The sequence below is a fragment of the Mus caroli genome, unplaced genomic scaffold (assembly GCF_978045245.1).
Source record: "Mus caroli unplaced genomic scaffold, Mus_caroli_1 scaffold_4, whole genome shotgun sequence".
Lineage (NCBI taxonomy): Eukaryota > Metazoa > Chordata > Mammalia > Rodentia > Muridae > Mus > Mus caroli.
The window spans coordinates 128794529-128812685 of NW_028227259.1; the positions used below are offsets into that span (position 1 = coordinate 128794529).

The 18157-nt window shown below is 47.2% G+C and overlaps 1 protein-coding gene across 1 annotated transcript; it reads left to right on the forward strand.

Annotated features, from left to right (window-relative positions):
• The first annotated feature begins 26 nt into the window (after positions 1-26).
• On the forward strand, positions 27-16300 carry Gtf2h3 (general transcription factor IIH subunit 3). Its single transcript, XM_021163466.3, has 13 exons — positions 27-90; positions 3328-3407; positions 4769-4875; positions 4971-5137; positions 8414-8476; positions 9391-9420; positions 9706-9734; positions 10220-10294; positions 11940-11993; positions 14223-14291; positions 14995-15130; positions 15244-15280; positions 15367-16300. Exons 1-13 carry the CDS (start codon positions 78-80, stop codon positions 15434-15436), a joined length of 930 nt encoding a protein of 309 aa, XP_021019125.1. The 5' UTR covers positions 27-77; the 3' UTR covers positions 15437-16300.
• Positions 16301-18157: the final 1857 nt, after the last annotated feature.

Genomic DNA, 18157 nt, shown 5'->3' on the forward strand with positions numbered 1-18157 from the left:
GTGGCGTTACTCGTCGGCGCCGGAAATCGAGTGCGCCTTGGTCTGTGGGCCGTGCTTCACGGAGGCGTAGGGAAGCCATGGCCGCGGACGGTGAGGGTGGCCGGGATCGAAACGCGGAGCCGGGCGGGAGGGACACTTTTGGTCTCTAGAGGAACAGCCAGTGTATTCATTCATTCGTTTATTCATTCACTTAGCAATTTTGTTTTTGAGGACGTTTCTCACGGAGAACTCGCTGTGATGCCTTGAACCCTTCATCCTCCAGTCTCCTTTAGATTGCTGGAATTACGGACGTGCACGATCAAGCTGGATTTTTCTGTGGTGCTCAGATATTTGTGCATGCTCAGTAGGCATTCTACCAATTGAGCTTCCTCCCCAACCCTAATTTTTATGCAGATGCTCTCTCCTCCTTTAGCCTTATCCGAGTTCTGGGATATAGGCGTGCTGATGCTGGCCCAATGTGTCATTCAGGACATAATGGGATTACCCCCCTGTGTTATTCGACATTCTTTTCCAAACTGGGAAGTACAGCACAGAACTCGACACAGGGAAGTTTAGGGCGTGTGGTGCCTTATGGTCGAGAGACAAGTGGGCGAGTGAAGTTCATTCTAAGAGGTGACCAGGGCTGTGAAGACAGTGTGTGGCAACTAAGGACTGTCTTTCATAAGGAGTCCAGGCAAAGTGAAGATACTAGAACTTTGGTGTGAGCGACATTGTGAAGTTCACTTTATGTACAAACATCCTGGGGAAGGAAGAGGATAGAGGGAAAGTGGGAAGCTCTTAGTCATACAGTGAACTACTAGTTACAGTTTTAAAATCATTTTATGTGCATTGGTGTTTTGCTTACATGTGTGTCTGTGTGAAGATTTTGGATTCCCTAAAACTGGAGTTATGAGCTGCCATGTGGGTGCTGGGAATTGAACCTGGGTTCACCAGCCAAACAGTCAGTGCTCTTAACCACTGAGTCATCTCTCTAGCCCCTAGTTACAGGTGTTCTCCCCCCACCCCGTCCCTGTGTGTGTGTGTGTGTGTTTTAAATGGGTTTCTCTGTATAGCCCTGGCTGTCCTGATTTCACTCTGTAGGCCAGGCTGGCCTCCAACTCAGAAATTGACCCATCTCTGCCTCCCAAGTGCTTGCATCAAAGGCATGTGCCACCACTGTCCTGCCCTAGTTACAATTTTCATTGGTACCTCAAAGATTGTTGCCTTGTATTCACTTATTTGGTGTGGAAGTCAGAGACAACTTGTGGGAATCTTCTCTCATTTACTGTGTGGGTCTTAGGCGTTGAACACAGGTCATCAGGCTTGGCAGCAAGGACCTTTACCAGCCGAGCCTTTGCACGGTCCCAGAATTACTTACTTGGTTGACAACATTAGAAGCATCACTTTGTGAAATGCATACTGTGTGAAAAATGGATTGTGGCAGCAAGAGTAGCAGCCATAGCCATTTCTCACACCTCTAGGAGAAAGGCAGGTCTGGCGCTGCTTGTCAAGTAGTGAGGTAGACACTCAAGGAAATTTCATGAGTATGTTACTGACAGGCTACACCTTGTTTTCTTTCCCAGTCTTGGTATTAGCAAGGAAGGAAGAGTAAGGATTTGGTTCTGTAGAAGCCGGAGGTGGGGGCACTGATCCTGATGAAGGAGCTGTGTGAGGGAATGGAGGAGACAGTAAATTGGGCACTGCCTTGTACTATTACATGAGCATCCAGGCTTTTCATGACAGCAGGCACTGGCAGGATTGCTCTGTCCGTTTGAACTATAGGCTCGTGGCTGGGTATAGTGTCAGATGCCTGTAATCCCAGATACTCGAGAGGTATGAGGTTTCCAAGTTCAATGCCAGCCTGGGCAGTTTATTGAGATCCTATTTTAAAGGGTTATGCTTCCTGGAGTGATGACTCAGTGGTTAAGAACCCTGGTTCAGTCCAACATGCAGACAGTAGCAGAGCTATTCAGGGGATATGGCACCATCTTTCCACCTCTGAGGGCACTTTGTGAATGTGAATACAGCCACAGTGAAAGCACTCATGCATATAAAAGACAGCTAATTTTTTTTTTTTAATAAGAAAGCCCTAAGGATGTAGTTTGGTGGCAGAGCATGTACAAGTGTCTATGTACAATGTCCAGCACCAAACTGAATTAAGTGTCGGTTCTTCAAAGCATCTCCATCAGCTCGCTGGTCTTCATACATCTAGCATGGGTGTGTGTTGAGTGCTTGTGTTACTTAGCCTGTTTAGTTGTGTCTGTCAGTCTGGATAGTGGCCTAATTCCTTTGCATGGTAAAAACTTCTGTTCATAAAAGAATTACTTCCCCCTTTTTGGGTATTTTTAAAAGTCGGTCCCTAGGCTGGTGATGTAGCAATATAATAGAATCCTTGCCTGCCATTCACAGAGGCCTGATTTGGTCCCCAACACTGCTTACAACCAGACATGGTGTAAGCTAGCACTTGGGAGGTAGAGACAAGAGGATCAGAAGTCTAATGCCATCCTTAGCTACACAAGGAGTTAGAGGTCAGCCTGGGCTATAGAAATAAAATAATAAATAAAAAATTTTTAATCACAACTGCCTTGGCTGTTTATGATGGGTTGAACTTAGACCCCAGCTCCTCATGAGTCCCTATTCTCCTGCCTGAAATCCTACTGCTGGCGATTCCTACCAGTCCTTTAACATGTGAATGCCTTTGGATTAAGTGTTCATTATGTCAGGAGCAGAGGGTTAGCGTGCCCATGCTCAGCTCACTTCTCATGTCGGACCGCTGAGAGCTGAGTGAGACTTCCCCAGCTTCTTAACCCTTCTCGGCATGGAACTAGCTGCACCAGATTGGTTTTGAACGTACAGAGATCCATCTGCCTCTGCCTTCCAAGTGTTGGGATTAAAGACAACACACCAATACACTATCATTCCCAGTCTTTGAAATTAGTCTTTTTTCTTTCCCTTAACGGTGTGTGTGTTACTGGGTACCTTTGTTGAGTCAGGTCTCCCCTAACCATGTGCCTCCCAGGAATTGAACTCAGCACCTCAGACTTAGCTATAGATCTTTTCCTAGTAAGCCATCTCCACCCCCCTCCTTGGTTTTCCTTTTAAAAATGAGATACCAGATATCAAACCCAGGGCTTCCCCAGTACTAGACAAGCACTCGTTCAGCTGTGTCCTCAGCCCTGTGACTTAATCTCCACACAAACTTGGCCTTTTCTGTGATGTCACGATCGATCTTGAGGATGATGACCGTCAGCAGACCTGTGGCTGATTCGTCAGCTCGTCGGGAATGCTAACTTTACTTCAGTTTAGCAAGGCTGACATTTTAAACATTGCTCTTGTTACTGTTTGCAGAAGATGAGTTGAACCTTCTGGTGATCATAGTTGACACCAACCCAATTTGGTGGGGAAAGCAAGCGTTAAAGGAATCTCAGGTAAGAAGGCTTGAGCCTTTGAAGGGTTCTCCTTAACTTCAGTATGCCTGTATCCCACCCACTGGCCCCAGGATTGAGTCTTTACAAACTGAGCTTGGTGGCCCTCATCCAGTCCTAGCACTCTGGTGGAAGCAGGCAGATTGCCAGAGGTCAAGCTCATCTTTGGCCAGTCTGGGCTAGAGACACTGTCAGAAAGGAAAGCTGTGGGTTCATAAAGGCAGCCAATTAGACCACACGGGGAAGTTGCATAACTGGCCTCACAGTTCCTTCTTGGAGTGTTTCTTTCAGCATGCAAAGTCCTCACACCCATTGACCCTCACTCCTGCTTCCGTCCTTCACCTGCTGGCAGCCATTGACTGCCTCCTGTCAGTTTTGCCTTGCCTAACAGTTATTTATTATATAAATGGGCATCTTTTGTTATTTATTTACTTGGGAGAAAGGTACAGTATGCCACAGCACTTGTAAAAGTCAGTGGACAACTTTTGGGTGTCGTCAGTTCTTTGCTTTAACCATGTGGGCCCTGGGAATTGATTCAGGGAATCAGGCATTGTGGGAAGCACCCTTAACCATTGAACCATCCCACCAGATCTGGTCTTTGGAGTTTTGAGACAACCTTATCTTTTTTTTTTTCCTTAAAAGATTTATTTTTATGTATATGACTACACTGTAGCTGTCTTCAGACACACCAGAAGAGAGCATCAGATCTCATTACCGATGGTTGTGAGCCACCATGTGGTTGCTGGGAATTGAACTCAGGATCTTTAGAAGAGCAGTCAGTGCTATTAACCACTGAGATATCTCTCCATCCAGCCCTATCCTTTTTTTTTTAACATTCTTTTTTTTTTTTTTTGTCAATGTGTGTGGAAAAGCAGGATTGTGCTGGCCTTGAACTTCTGGTCTGGCTGCCTCTGTCTCCTAAGTTCAAGGCTTCCAAGTTTACTCATGTGGCCCCACCATGCTAGTATATGATAGGTAAGGTTCTAATCTGTAAATGACTCTGTCCGTGAGGGGAAGAAGGCCTCCTCTCAGCTTCTTTGCCTTGGGTTTAGGAAAAGAAAAGCTGAGCAGATTTTTAGCAGGGAATCCTTGTCAGATGTCATCGAGCATCTGCACAGAAGGACAGGTGTACCGACACCGGGAAGGTAGCGACAGGGGAAGGTACCGACATGGGAAGGTAGCGACACTTGCTGCTACTTGACACCAGACTGCCCGGGGCCATGTAGCAAGACCCTTTCGTACACACACCACAGCGTATGATAAGTAAATAATGCTAAGTAATAGCTAATTTTTCTTTCAATGATGCCTCCCTGAGGGCTGATGGGGTTGTGTGGGAGCTGACATGTTCCTCTCGTGTCTGTCAGTTTACTTTATCCAAATGCATGGATGCAGTGATGGTGCTGGCGAATTCTCACCTGTTCATGAACCGCTCCAACCAGCTGGCTGTCATCGCCAGTCACATTCAGGAAAGGTAGGGGCCAGAGGCTGCTTTTCAGTCCTTTAACAGTTGCATGCATGGGTAGAGCACCTTCTGGTTACTCAGAGGATCTTTTCCTACCCCCTCAGCCGGTTCTTATACCCGGGGAAGAACGGCAGACTTGGAGACTTCTTCGGAGACACTGGCAGTGCCCTCCCCGACTGTAACCCCTCTGGGAGTAAAGATGGGAAATACGAGCTGTTGACAGCCGCAAACGAGGTGATCGCCGAGGAGATCAAGGATCTGATGACCAAGAGTAAGAGCCTGGCTATTGTCACTGCTGTCGCCATGTGGTTGGAATTGTTGTATGTTTTTAAAATGAAGATTCTTATGAATTCTTTAAGAATTTCATACATGTATGCCTTGTGTTTTGATGATATTCACCAATCCCATTCTTCTCCCTAACCCCTAGATCCACTCCCATCTCCTCCCTGCATCTCCTCCCTACATCTCATCTCCTCTCTACATGCCTCCCAGCTTTGTGTCTTTTTATAAAAAATGCTCTGGCCATAGTAATAGATGCCTTTAATCTCAGCAGTAGGAAGGCAGAGGTGTGTGCTGTCCTCATGGATATAGGGCCATTTATTGGAGCACTGTTGACCTAGGGGACCACATCCTTAAAGCCAACTGCCACACCCCTCTGTCAGCTGTTAATGGCTCCTCAGCTAGGGGTGGAGGCTCAAGGGTTCCTCCGCACTCCAGGCTGAAATTTTAACTAGCTTGATCTTGTATAGGGCTTATGCCGGCAGCCACAGCTGCTGTGAGTTTCTGAGCACAGCTTCCTGCCATGTCAGAGAACACAGTTTTGCCAGGTCCTCTTGAACCCTGGCTCTTATGGTCTTTTTGCCCCAAGCCTCTTCCACTATGGTCACTGAACCTTACGGATGTGTTACATGTTGTAGACTGTTTTTCCTTTGAAATAGCATTGATTTGGGGGCCATGGAGGCTTTAAGCTCAAAGATTTAAGGCTGCAGATGCTAGCCACATTTCTCTTTTCACTCCCTCCCATAGGTTTACTCCCTCCCATCTCTGTGATATTTAGTTAGTAAGATAAATATGTGTTAACCCTGCTTGGCTCTAGGCCACTCTGGCTTCTCAGGAAGACATACTGTTTTTTTTGTTTTTTGTTTTTTTCTTGTTTTTTCGAGACAGGGTTTCTCTGTATAGCCCTGGCTGTCCGGGAACTTACTCTGTAAACCAGGCTGGCCTCGAACTCAGAAATCCGCCTGCCTCTGCCTCCTGAGTGCTGGGATTAAAGGTGTGCACCATCACCGCCTGGTGAAGACACACTGTTAGCCAGCTTTTCTTCTCTTGGTTTTGGACTATTCTTTTTCAGTCTTGCTTGAGTTTTTGTTTGCTTTTATTTAGATAGGTCCTCCCTAAGTAGCCCAGGCTGATCTTGAACTTGTAGTCCTCCTGCCTCAGTCTCCCAAGTTAAAGTCTGGGATTACATCAGTCTGGGAAGTACCACATCCCTGGCTCTTCTTTGGTGTTTGTTTGTTTGTTTGTTTTGTCTGGGTTGTCCCTTAGCTTGTTCCTTAAAATACATCTTGAATCTTCCATGGATGCTTACCTTCCTTTATTTATTTTTACTTTTTTTTTTTTTTTTTTTTTTTTTGGTTTTTCGTCGAGACAGGGTTTCTCTGTATAGCCCTGGCTGTCCTGGAACTCACTCTGTAGACCAGACTGGCCTCAAACTCAGAAATCCTCCTGCCTCTGCCTCCCATGTGCTGGGATTAAAGGCATGCGTCACCACTGCCCGGCTATTTTTACTTTTAATACTAAATTTATTAATCTCTATTTTGAAGATTAAAAATTTAAGAAAAATGTATGTTTCGAGGGGTTGGCGCTAGAGCTCTGTGGCACTGGCTGCTCTTCAGAGGACCCAGGTTCAGTACTCAGCACTCGGGACAGCTTACTGACATCTGTAATTCCAGCTCTAGGTGATCTGATCACCCTGCTGACCTCCGTGGGCACCAGATGCACTTCTCCTGCATATAAAATAAATCTTAAAAAATAAAGGTTAAATGTGTGTGTGCAGTGTGCCTGATGTGAGTGCCAGGAACCAAACCTGTGTCTTCTGCAGGTACAGTACTTGTGGATAACACCTGGCCATCCCTCCTGTCCATGCCCTTTATCATTTAGGTGGCAACATTTCACAGTATGATGCAATCTCAGACTTTAAGCTTAGACATCTCTATTTTTCCATCCTTTGGTCTGTCTATCAGGCCTCACTTTATTTTCTTTGGCCACCATGGCTCCAACATCCCATTCTTTTTTTTTTTTCTTCGAGACAAGGTTTCTCTGTGTAGCCCTGGCTGTCCTGGAACTCACTCTGTAGACCAGGCTGGCCTCCAACTCAGAAATCCGCCTGCCTCTGCCTCCCTGGTGCTGGGATTAAAGGTGTGCGCCACCACTGCCCAGCTTAAGGTCTGAGTTTTTAAAACCTCAAAAGTTCATCCTCAGTGACACGCCAGTGACACGCCTCCTTCAACAAGGCCACACCTCCTACTTCCTTTCCAAACAATTCCACCAACTGGGGAGGACCAAGCATTTGAATGTATGTGCTTGTGGTGGCCCTTCCCATTCAAAGTGCCATGCCCTCCGGTGATGGTGCTGGGCACATAGCTGTAAGCTTATAAAAAGTAATTGAGTTGTAGGGATGGAGAGATGGCTGAGGGGTTAAGAGCACTGTTGCTATTGCAGAGGATCCAAGTTTGGTTCATGGCACCCACGTAGGGAGGCTCATCTCCTCCTCTGACTCCACTCCAGGCGATCCAATGCTCTTTTTTGGGCCTCTGCAAAAAATTCAGTTCCAAAGCAGTACATTTTTCTTGAGACAGAATCTCTCTGTGTAGCCCTGGCTTGCAGTGTAGACCAGGCTGGCCTCAAACTCACAGAGATCTGCCTGCCTCTGCCTCCAGCATGGTGAGATTAAAGGTGTGCACCACCACACTCAACTCCATTTTTAACCTTTTTTTTTTTTTTGAGAGTACAGATCAGTAGTGTTAGGTGTGTATACACTGTTCTGGGCCACTCTAGAACCTTCCTCTCCGAAATTAAGTGCCATGTTTTATTTTTTACTATTTAGATTAATTTATTTTGCTTCATGTGTGTGGCTGTTTTGCCACCATGTGTGACTGCGCACCCACTATGTGTGTGCCTGGTTCTTGTGGAGGCCAGAAGAGGGCATCAGATCCCCTGGAACTGGAGTTACAGACAGTGTGAACCACCATGTGGGTGCTGGACCTTGAACCGGGATTCTCTGGAAGAGCAGCCAGTGCTCTTAACCTCTTATCACCTCTCAGTCCTTCCTCATCCTTTAAGTACCAACTCCCATCTCTGCCGCTCCTTCCCCTAAAGAGAGCCCGAGGTATTCCGAACAGGCGCAGAGTTGCTTACTTGTGTTTACTGATTACTAGTTTCTGTGGTGTCAGATCCACGTTGAACATCTCATCTTTTGATTCATTCGTGAATACTTGAGTTTCTAAATGGCTTCATTTCCCCCTTTTGTGCTCTGTAACTTTCGCAGGTGACATCAAGGGCCAGCATACGGAGACACTACTGGCAGGATCCCTGGCCAAAGCTCTGTGCTGTATCCTTGTGCTAGTGTGTTCCAAAGAAGTCTTTCGTGGGCAAGGTGTTAGTTAGCTGGTGGTTTCTCCTAGACCCAATTCTGCAGCGTTCACAGGACTCAGAGGGCAACCAGGCTCTGCCCACACCTGATTTCATGTGTTATCACTCTCAGCCTTGCTTTTTTTTTTTTTTTTCATTTTTATTTATTTATTTTTTAATTTTTAATATTTTTATTACATATTTTCCTCAATTACATTTCCAATGCTATCCCAAAAGTCCCCCATAGCGCCCCCCACTTCCCTACCCACCCATTCCCATTCTTTTGGCCCTGGCATTCCCCTATATTGGGGCATATAAAGTTTGCAAGTCCAATGGGCCTCTCTTTCCATTGATGGCCGGCTTTTTTTTTTTTTTTTTTTTTTTTCTCGAGACAGGGTTTCTCTGTGTAGCCCTGGATGTCCTGGAGCTCACTCTGTAGACTAGGCTGGTCTCAAGCTCAGAAATCCTCCTGTGTCTGCCTCCCAAGTGCTGGGATTAAAGGCGTGTACCACCACTGCCAGAAGGAGCCTTGCTTTTTATGACATGTCTTTGACTGTATTGAGTGATATTCACATCTTTTTTGTTTATCCAGTTGTCCTGATCTTTGTATGGCTTTCACATTTATTATCTCACTGGATGGGCTGATGGGTTTAGGTGTTGTCCTCGTATTCCTCTCTAGGATGATGGATAGTCATCTGTCTGTAATTGTGGTCTTCACATGCAGAGAGAATGCTTTTCTCTGTGAGTATAGAGTGGGTACCCGAACCTAAACTCACCCATACAGCTGTCGAGGCAGATGATGGGAGGGGTCTGATTTCAGATCTGGAGGTCTGTCCTGCTCCTGCAGATGTTTGGGAAACACATTTCTATATTCCTTTATGTTAATGAATCCAGACATTCACAGAGTGAACAAGGCAGTTAAAGGTAAGAGCTGATTCTTATGCAACTGTTACCATGTTGAGTTTAGTGCTGCATGCTTGGTGGGGTATTTAAGATTTTTAGACAGTCAGGAGCAGAGGCAGGTCGATGCTGAGTTTACAGCCAGCCTGGTCTACATAGGAAGTTCCAAGCCATTCCCGGCTGCTGCTTAGAGAGACCCTGTCTCAATATAAAATAAAAATGCTTAGTAAACTGCATTCTTTTTAAGCTACCGTGTTTGCTATATTATAACCTGTCTTTTTGTTGTTTTTCTTTTCAATCTCTTTATAGATAATCAGGAAATGAAATCAAGGATTTTGGTAAGATTATACACAATTTACATACAACTTCAGACAGCTGAAAGACATGGGAATGCATCCAGGGATAGTGTCATATGCATTTAATCCTAGCACTGAGGAGGGAGACACAGGCTAGTGTCTGTGGGTTCAAGGACAGTGTTTTATCTACATAGCAAGATCCAGGCCAGCCAGAGCTCTTGGGCCAGTGAGATGATGGCTCAGTTGGTAAAGGTGCCTTGTACCAAGCCTGAAGAACAATCCCCAGGACCCAGATGGTGGAAGGAGAGAACTAACTCCTAAAAGTTGTCCCCTGGCCTCCCAGTGCATGCTGGGTACTCTGGACAGATGCCTATCAGTCTAACAAGGACCATGAAGCTCTGGTGTCATCCTTTACTTCAGGGGTTTCGTACTAAGTAGGAAGAGGGACTGGAGAAGCGATACTGTCTGTAGCATGCAGTAGGTCTTGTCATCAGTGCACCCTGGGCAGTTAGTGGCTGTGTTTGCAGGTGATCAAGGCTGCGGAGGACAGCACACTGCAGTACATGAACTTCATGAACGTCATCTTTGCTGCTCAGAAGCAGGTGAGTCCTCGGCCTTCTAAGTCCGGAAAGAGCTGATGAGAAGCCGTGTGTAGAGGTACCCAGCTTTATGAGTTAGAAGCCAGCCAGGTTTATATGGAGTCCAGAGGATAGCCCCAGAGCTGCACAGAAAGATCCTGTCTCAAAGATGAACAAATGGGACTGGAGAGATGGCTCATTGGTACTGTCTGCTCTTCCAGAGGACCCAGGTTCAATTTCTAGCACCCACATGACAGCTCACAATTGTCTGTAATTCCAGTTTCAGGGGATCTGACCCCCTCACACAGATATGCATGCAGACAAAACATGAATGCACATTAATTTAATTAAAATTAAATTGAGCCGGGCGTGGTGGCACACGCCTTTAATCCCAGCACTTGGGAGGCAGAGGCAGGTGGATTTCTGAGTTCGAGGCCAACCTGATCTACAAAGTGAGTTCCAGGACAGCCAGGGCTATACACAGAAACCCTGTCTGGAAAAACCCCAAAAACAAACAAACAAACAAACAAACAAAATTAAATTGATTAAAACAAAAAACAACAGAAAAGGTGATCATTGTCGCTCTTGCACAGTAGTGTTCTGGCTAAGCAGGGCTGGGTCTGGGTCGGGGATTCAGAAGCCATACTGGGTGCTTGTCATTTTTCTGTTTAGGGTCCTGGGCAGTTTTTGACTGGGCGGTGTTCTCAGGAATTTCTATTCAGACTTGCTTTTGCATGGGTGTCGTGGTACTCACCCCGTCAGAATCTCTGAGTCAACAGTTTGATACAGGAACCCTCAACTTCTCCATCTTTTTTTGTCTGTTTTTGTTTTTTGAGACAAGGTTTCTCTGTGTACCCTGCCTATCCTGGAACCTGCTCTCAGACTAGAATGGCCTGTTCTCCCTGCCCGTGCCTCCCGAGTGCTGGCATTAAAGGCATGTGCCATTACCGCCCAGCTCTCATTTTGTTTTGAGCTCCCTAGAGCCAACACAGGCCTTGAACTTGAGAATCCCCTGCGTCAACCTGCAGGTGAGCTAGGATCACAGGCCTACACTATTCTGCCCAACAGTGTCTCTCTTCTTATTGTAGTGTGCTGTGCATTTTGCAAATGACTGACATGTTCAGACAGCCTGACACGTCATCCTTGCTCTCTGACTTTTTTCTTCATGTATCTGAGTGCTTTAGCTGCACACATATATGTGCAACATGGGCAATTCTGGTTCCCTTAGAAGCCAAGAAAGGGTGTCAGATCCCGTGAGACTAGAGCTATAGATGATATAAGCCACAGCATGGTGCTTTGAACTGAACCAGGGTCCTGTGGATGAGCCGCAGTGCTCTTACCCACTGGGCCAGCCCTCTCCACTCCAAACCGTAGTTCTGACGTGCAGCACCACCAGAGCCCCATATTCTCCTCAGCACTGGGAGTGTTGGAGTGAAAGGGGTCAGGGGTTAGAGGCAGGAGCTCCAGCCTGTCCTGGATGCTTCAGATGCCAGTGCCCCAGTGTCTGCCTTGCAGTGTCACCACACCTGTTAAAGGGAACATAGTCCTGCTGGACCAACATCTGAGAGGCAGAGGCAGGAGGATTACCACAAGTTCCAAAAAGAATAGAATCTAGCATGTGTGAGACAGCCATACGCACTGCTATAATGTTTTGAACCGCTCCTTTCAGAATATCCTCATCGACGCCTGCGTGCTGGACTCGGATTCAGGGCTCCTCCAGCAGGTACGTTTGCCAGGCATGCGCGGCTTTGGACAGGAACGTTCTGTGGGGATGGGGATACCTTTGCCAGGCATGCTGACTCATGCTGATGGTCGATCCCAGCAGTGAGGAAGCTGCAGCAGGGGGATCATGAGATTTGAGAGCAACCTGGGCTACAGAGTAAGACTCTGGAGACATCGAGGGAATGTGAGGGTATTTTGGTTATACTGAGCTATGTGTAATTAAAATGGATTTTATCCATTTCTGGTCATGAGACTGGGGTCTCGCTGTGCAGCTGGACCTGGGCCTGGGCCTCACAGAGATCTGCTTCTGCCTCCCTCCTGTGGAGACTAAGAAGTGTGTGCCACCATGCCTCCACCCCTTTTTAGTGGGGCTTCTAGGAAAATGTAAACTCTACACATTGCACCATATGTCTTGGAAAGCACTGTTAGATGTTGCTTGTTTGGGTGGTGGTAAGAGCCCACTCTAGTCCAGGTTGGGTTCAAATTCATCCCACGTCTCCTGCTTTAGATATTGCCTTTTGAGCAGAAGTTTGAAACTGAATGAGGAGGAGGGTAGAGGGACCTACCCCTGAAATAACCAGCAAGCTGAGGATGGAGGCTTTTTTCTCACAAGAAAGACTTGTGGGTCAGTAGATTGCTCAATGGCTAAAGGGGCCTGTCTGCAAAGCTGATGACCTGAGTGTCATCCCTGGAACCTACACTCTGCAAGGAGAGAGCCAACTCCTTCATGTTTTCTCTGGTCTCTGTGTGTGTGCTGTGGCATGCATGCACATGCACACAAGCTAACATTCTTTTTCCATTCAGAATTTCCTTAAAAATTGTATCCTTGAAGATCAGTCAGCTGAAGGGGTAGGAGGTGGGGGCTGGGCGTGTCTGTTTCTTAGGCTCAACTGACAGCAGGCGTATGGTTTGTTTTTTTGTTTTGTTTTGTCTTTTTAATTTTAGAATATATTTTTTAGAAGTTTTAAGATACCTAAGAATGAAATATACTTTTCTGTATTTAGAATTTAAGATTCCACCTCATGAGGATGAGACCCAATATAGGAATTACTCCTGTGTGTGGTGCCATGTGACATTCCAGTGCTTGTGTAGTATGTAATGTTCACGAGGGGAACCGCTGCCTTCTTCTGGTTTTTAGGACCAGGCTTTCAGGGAGGTGACAATTTGTAGCTCTCGAAGCGTCCTCTTAACTCAGAGATCTCAACTCTGATTGAAAGCTGGCTCTGCTCCCCTGTCCCTTCCTGTGATAGCTGGAGTTCAGTGCAGCGTCTCCTGAGGTCTCAGCAGGCAGTGCGCATGCCACCTCCTCCTGGGCCACCTCAGTTACTGTGTCCAGAACAGAGCCTGTTCTGTACAATAGCTTCCCCCAGACTCTGAGCCCTATCTCTGCACACAGCATGATTCACGGGGCAGGTCAACCTGGCTTTCCCCCATTTCTCTTCCTCTCCTTCCATACTGCTAGGATCTGGTTGAATCTGTCTTCAGCATGGATCCTGAATCACACCTCCTGTCTTCTTTCCTAGCCTCTCCATCCATGGGCCTGCAGCTGTCTGATAACTGCTCTGTTAGCACTCATACCTCCACTCGCCAGTCCTGTCATCCCAGGGGTCAGATAGCCTACAGCATAGACGAGGCCATGTCACTCTGCTCAACTGCCCACCCCCAAACCCCTCTCCCTGCCCCTATTGTCCCAGCACACCTTGGCTGATACCCAAGTCCTTGCTGAGGCCTTCTGTTTATCCCTCATCTTCTCTTTTCATTCTGGGATCCCTTTAGACTCCTTGGTGTTGCCTGAAAAACAGTTCCCTGGGCTGCTGCTGACAAGTGCCTTGGCACTCGCTGTCCCTCTCTGCTGAGGCTCAGCTCTGGTCTTCCCTCAGGTCTCCTCTTCTCCTTCCCCATCACCCCACGTGACTGTCACAGGAATTTAATTGTAACATCAGTTTTCTGTCCTGCAGCTTGGTGTGCACCATCCCTACCTTAAAACTAGCAAGGAAACTTTATTTAAAGCAAAGCGTTGGGAAGCTTGGGACATGCCGCATGGCCCAGCAGGCAGAGTAAAGCTGCCAGTGGCTGTGGCGGAGCAGAGCTGGTTGCTAGTGTCCAAAGTGTGAACAGGGATGCGTCTACGAACCTCACACACTGACCTCACAGACCTGTGGAGTCCCCCATGAGCCCCGCTCCTCTGGAATGCCACTGGTGCTTTGGTAGTGACCCCTGTGTTTTGCAGGCTTGTGACATCACTGGGGGACTGTACCTGAAGGTGCCTCAGATGCCTTCTCTCCTGCAGTACTTACTGGTGAGTTAGCCGCAGCTCTCCCCCACCTCTCACACCTGGGAAGGAAGTGTTGGCTAAATAGTGCCTTCAGTTCCTGGGCTTAGAGGGCGGACTCTCGGGACCTTGAACTCTGAAGGTCGTTTGCAGATGTCATACAGCTGTACAGCATGGGCTTAGTAACATGGCTCAGTGAGTAAGGGTGCTGGCTGCCGACCCTGATGACTTGAGTTCAAGCCCAGGACCAACATGATGGAGGGAGAGAACCAGCTCCAAGCAGTTGTCCTCTGCCTAGCACACGTGCTGTAGCATGTATGTGCTCACACACATAAAAGGACACAGCATAAACACAACATTTAAAACACTTTAAATAATTGTGCAATGAATAAAAATGAGTCTTAATAGACTTTGAAGGAAAGTCTTTTTATTGTTTTTTTGTATGTGTGTGGGTGCTCACCCGCTGCTGAGTGCATGTGGAGGTCAGAGGACAACTTGCAGGAGTCAGCTCTCTCCTTCTCTCTTGTGTGTCCCAGAAATGGAACCAGGTTATCCATTAGGCCTGGGGGCCAGGACCTGTCCCCACTGAGCCATCTCCTGGCCCTGAAGGAAAGTCTGACTTCGTGCCCTCCTCAGTGCTGCCTGCCTAGGACGGCTGCTGTGTCTTCACTCCGGCTGGCTTTCCCCCATGATGGAATTAAAAGTCTCCTGCCTCTCCTTCTTTTAACAGTGGGTTTTTCTTCCGGACCAAGATCAGCGGTCTCAGCTAATCCTCCCACCCCCGATCCACGTGGACTACAGGGCTGCCTGCTTCTGTCATCGCAGTCTCATTGAGATTGGCTATGTCTGCTCTGTGTGTCTGTCTAGTAAGCGCATGTGTGGTTTTTCTTACTGTAGTGTTAGGGTGTGGGTGGGGCAAAAAGTAACCTGTGCTTTTCAAGTCCCCTAATTGCCTTGTTTTCTGCATCACTTTTAACAGTTTTCTGCAATTTCAGCCCCATCTGCACCACGTGCGAGTGAGTAACTATCTTCACAGTGCTGGGTGGGGGTAGGTAGGTTCCTGAGCTCCAGAGCCTGAGGGGATCCTTCTCTGTCATTCCAGGACAGCTTTTAAGATCTCCCTCCCTCCTGTGCTGAAGGCCAAGAAGAAGAAACAGAAGGTGTCCCTGTGACCAGTGCCACAGGCTTCCCCAGCTCGTCCCACAGGCTGACTCCGTAGGGAGCACGGAGGAATTCTTTGAAACACTGCTCTTGCCCTGTGCTTCCAGGGTGTGAAGCTGCAGAGGACCCACACCGCCGATTTCTCTGGGAAGGGGGCAGGTGTACTTATTTGTTGCTGTAGGGTAGCAGTTGCCTGGCAGATGCTAAGCTGTTGCTGTTTTGTTAGTTGTCGCTTTGATTTTGGTGCTGGGTTTTGAAGCCCAGCCTTGCAGGAGCCAGGCTGGCACAGGCCGGCAGCCCCGCACTGAGCTGCAGTCAGCTCCCTGGGACGCTCTGTTCAGATGATCCTCTGTCAACGCTTATGGCGGATGCTGGGTCTTCTGCACTTCAGGATTGGTAGTGTGTGAAGTTGGATGCCACTTGGGAAGATGACCAGCATTGGGTCACGGCAGCAGTCCTAACAGAGCATCTTAGTTGCTCATGGTACATTGCTAGAACCTTGAACCTGGGAGACTGAGATGGGAAAGTTTTGGGTTCAGATCCTGCCTGGGATGTGTAGAAGATCCTGGCTTTTTTTTAAAGAACATTTTACTTAAAATAAATTGTTTCCTTTAGCTATACTCAATTGTAACCTGACCTAAAGGCACAAGCCTTCAGTCTCAGCACTCAGGGAGCAGAGACAGGTTTATCTCTGAGTTTGAGGCCAGCCTGGTCTACAGAGGGAGTTCAAACCAACCAGGGTTGCATCTTGCCACCTTTTTTACAAAAATATAAAAACTGGTAACATTAACATTGGAGAACTTTTGAATACTAGACATGTAAATGAGAAACATTTGTAATCTCAACAATAAAAATGCTATTTTTATATTTACTAATTTTCCTTAGAGTGTTTTTCTAACGATTTGCATTGAGTAGTTTTTCTTAAAATTACTTAGAGCTGTGGGATGGTGGTAGTGCACAATTTTAGTCCCAGCACTCTGTGAGATCAAGGCCAGAGCTGGTCTACTGTACAAGTCCTAGGACAGCACAGAAACCCTGCTCTTCCAGAAGATCCAGCTTCAATTCCCAGCACCCACATACCAGCTCACAACTATGTGTAACTCCAGTTTTAAGGAATCGGATGCCCCCTTTTTGGCCTCTACAGGCACCAAGCACAAACAGGGTGCCCAGACATTCATGCATAAACAACAATACACATAGACTAAAGATGAAAAGAAAATCAGCAGTCTGGCATGACGGCTCAGCAGGTCTTAACGATTCTCAGGGCCCGAGAATTGTCTTCATTCAATTCTATGTGGGACTGACCCTGCCTTTTTACATACAAGGAGCTGAGGCATAGACTTACCAGAGCTGGAGCCTAGAAGGGCAGGGCATGAAGGTGGCAGTGGCCATGCAGGGCTTCCTGCTGTTGCTCTGGTGGCCACTGCTGATCACATGTCTGTGGCCTGAGATGGCAGTGGGACGCCCAAGCCAGTTTGCTGTGCCTAGTGGAGGGTGGCAGTGGCAACAGATAGATCCACAGCCACTTTACTGGATTCTTTGGAAGGAGAGGACCAGGTCACTCCAACCTGATTCAGCTTGCATCCCCCTAACTGACACGGACACCACCATCCTGCCCCATCTCCTTATTTAAACATGGATCCACACTGTCTTCTTCAGGATACTGTTGGGTTTATTTTGCCAACTGGAACTAATAAAACTCAAGGCAGATTTGAGCCTTTTGTTGTTGTTGAATCATTGGAGGAAGGCCGGGCATGGTGGCCCATGCCTATAATCCCAGCACTTGGGAGGCAGAGGCAGATGGATTTATAAGTTCGAGGCCAGCCTGGTCTACAGAGTGAGTCCCAGGACAGCCAGGGCTACACAGAGAAACCCTGTCTCGAAAAACCAAAAAAAAAAAAAAAAAAAAAAAAAGAAAAAAAAATCATTGGAGGATGTCACATGACACAGGTTGCATTTGGGCTGATGAACCATCTATAGCTGAGATTGAAGGAAAACCAGAATATGGCTTGGTGCAAACCATGAAACACACGTATTTTGAACATTGTGACTAGGCAGGGGGTACTTTGGGCTAATATTCTAAGGTTTCCTTGCTTTGCTCTATAGTGCAGAGTTTTGTAGTTTGGTGTTATTGAGACAATACAACGTGCATAGGGTGGCCTAGACACTCTAGCAGCAAGAACCATGTCTGGAATGCTGTGTAAATGTACAGCGGTCTTCAAGGAATAGCATGTGGTGGCTGGTTAACACAAGCCTTTCAAAAGGACAACTCTGGAGTTCCTTAAATGTATTAACCTTGGATGTAGGACACCCGTGCTCTCCCACCCATGTACAATTCTGACACTTAATAGGTTTGCTTTATTTTGCGCGTATGAGTGTTTGCCTGGATGTATACGCACCATAATGCATGTAGTGACAGGATTCCCAGGAACTATCACAGGAAGTTGTTGCTACCACTTGGGTACTAGGGACTGAACCATGCTCTTTGGTATGAGCAGCAAGTGCTGCTCTATCTCTCCATCCCCGCAGTGTAGTGTTTTTTGGTTTTTGTTTTGTTTTTGACATCTGGAATGGAACGAACCCACGATGTCCAATGGAGCACAGAACCCCCCAAATCAGCATTGTCTGGTGTGTTGGGCCCTGATCTTAGAATCCACGCTCTTGCTCTGGACCAATCATGGAGCGGGAGGGCCACTGGAGGTTACCGATTGGAGATTACCATGGCTACTGGT

Excerpts from the sequence above, each read along its gene's own strand:
- Gtf2h3 (XM_021163466.3), top strand. Across the intron at positions 8,477-9,390 it reads CCTGGCCAAAGCTCTGTGCT|ACATTCACAGAGTGAACAAG; the intron begins GTATCCTTGTGC and ends TAATGAATCCAG. Across the intron at positions 14,292-14,994 it reads CTCTCCTGCAGTACTTACTG|TGGGTTTTTCTTCCGGACCA; the intron begins GTGAGTTAGCCG and ends TTCTTTTAACAG.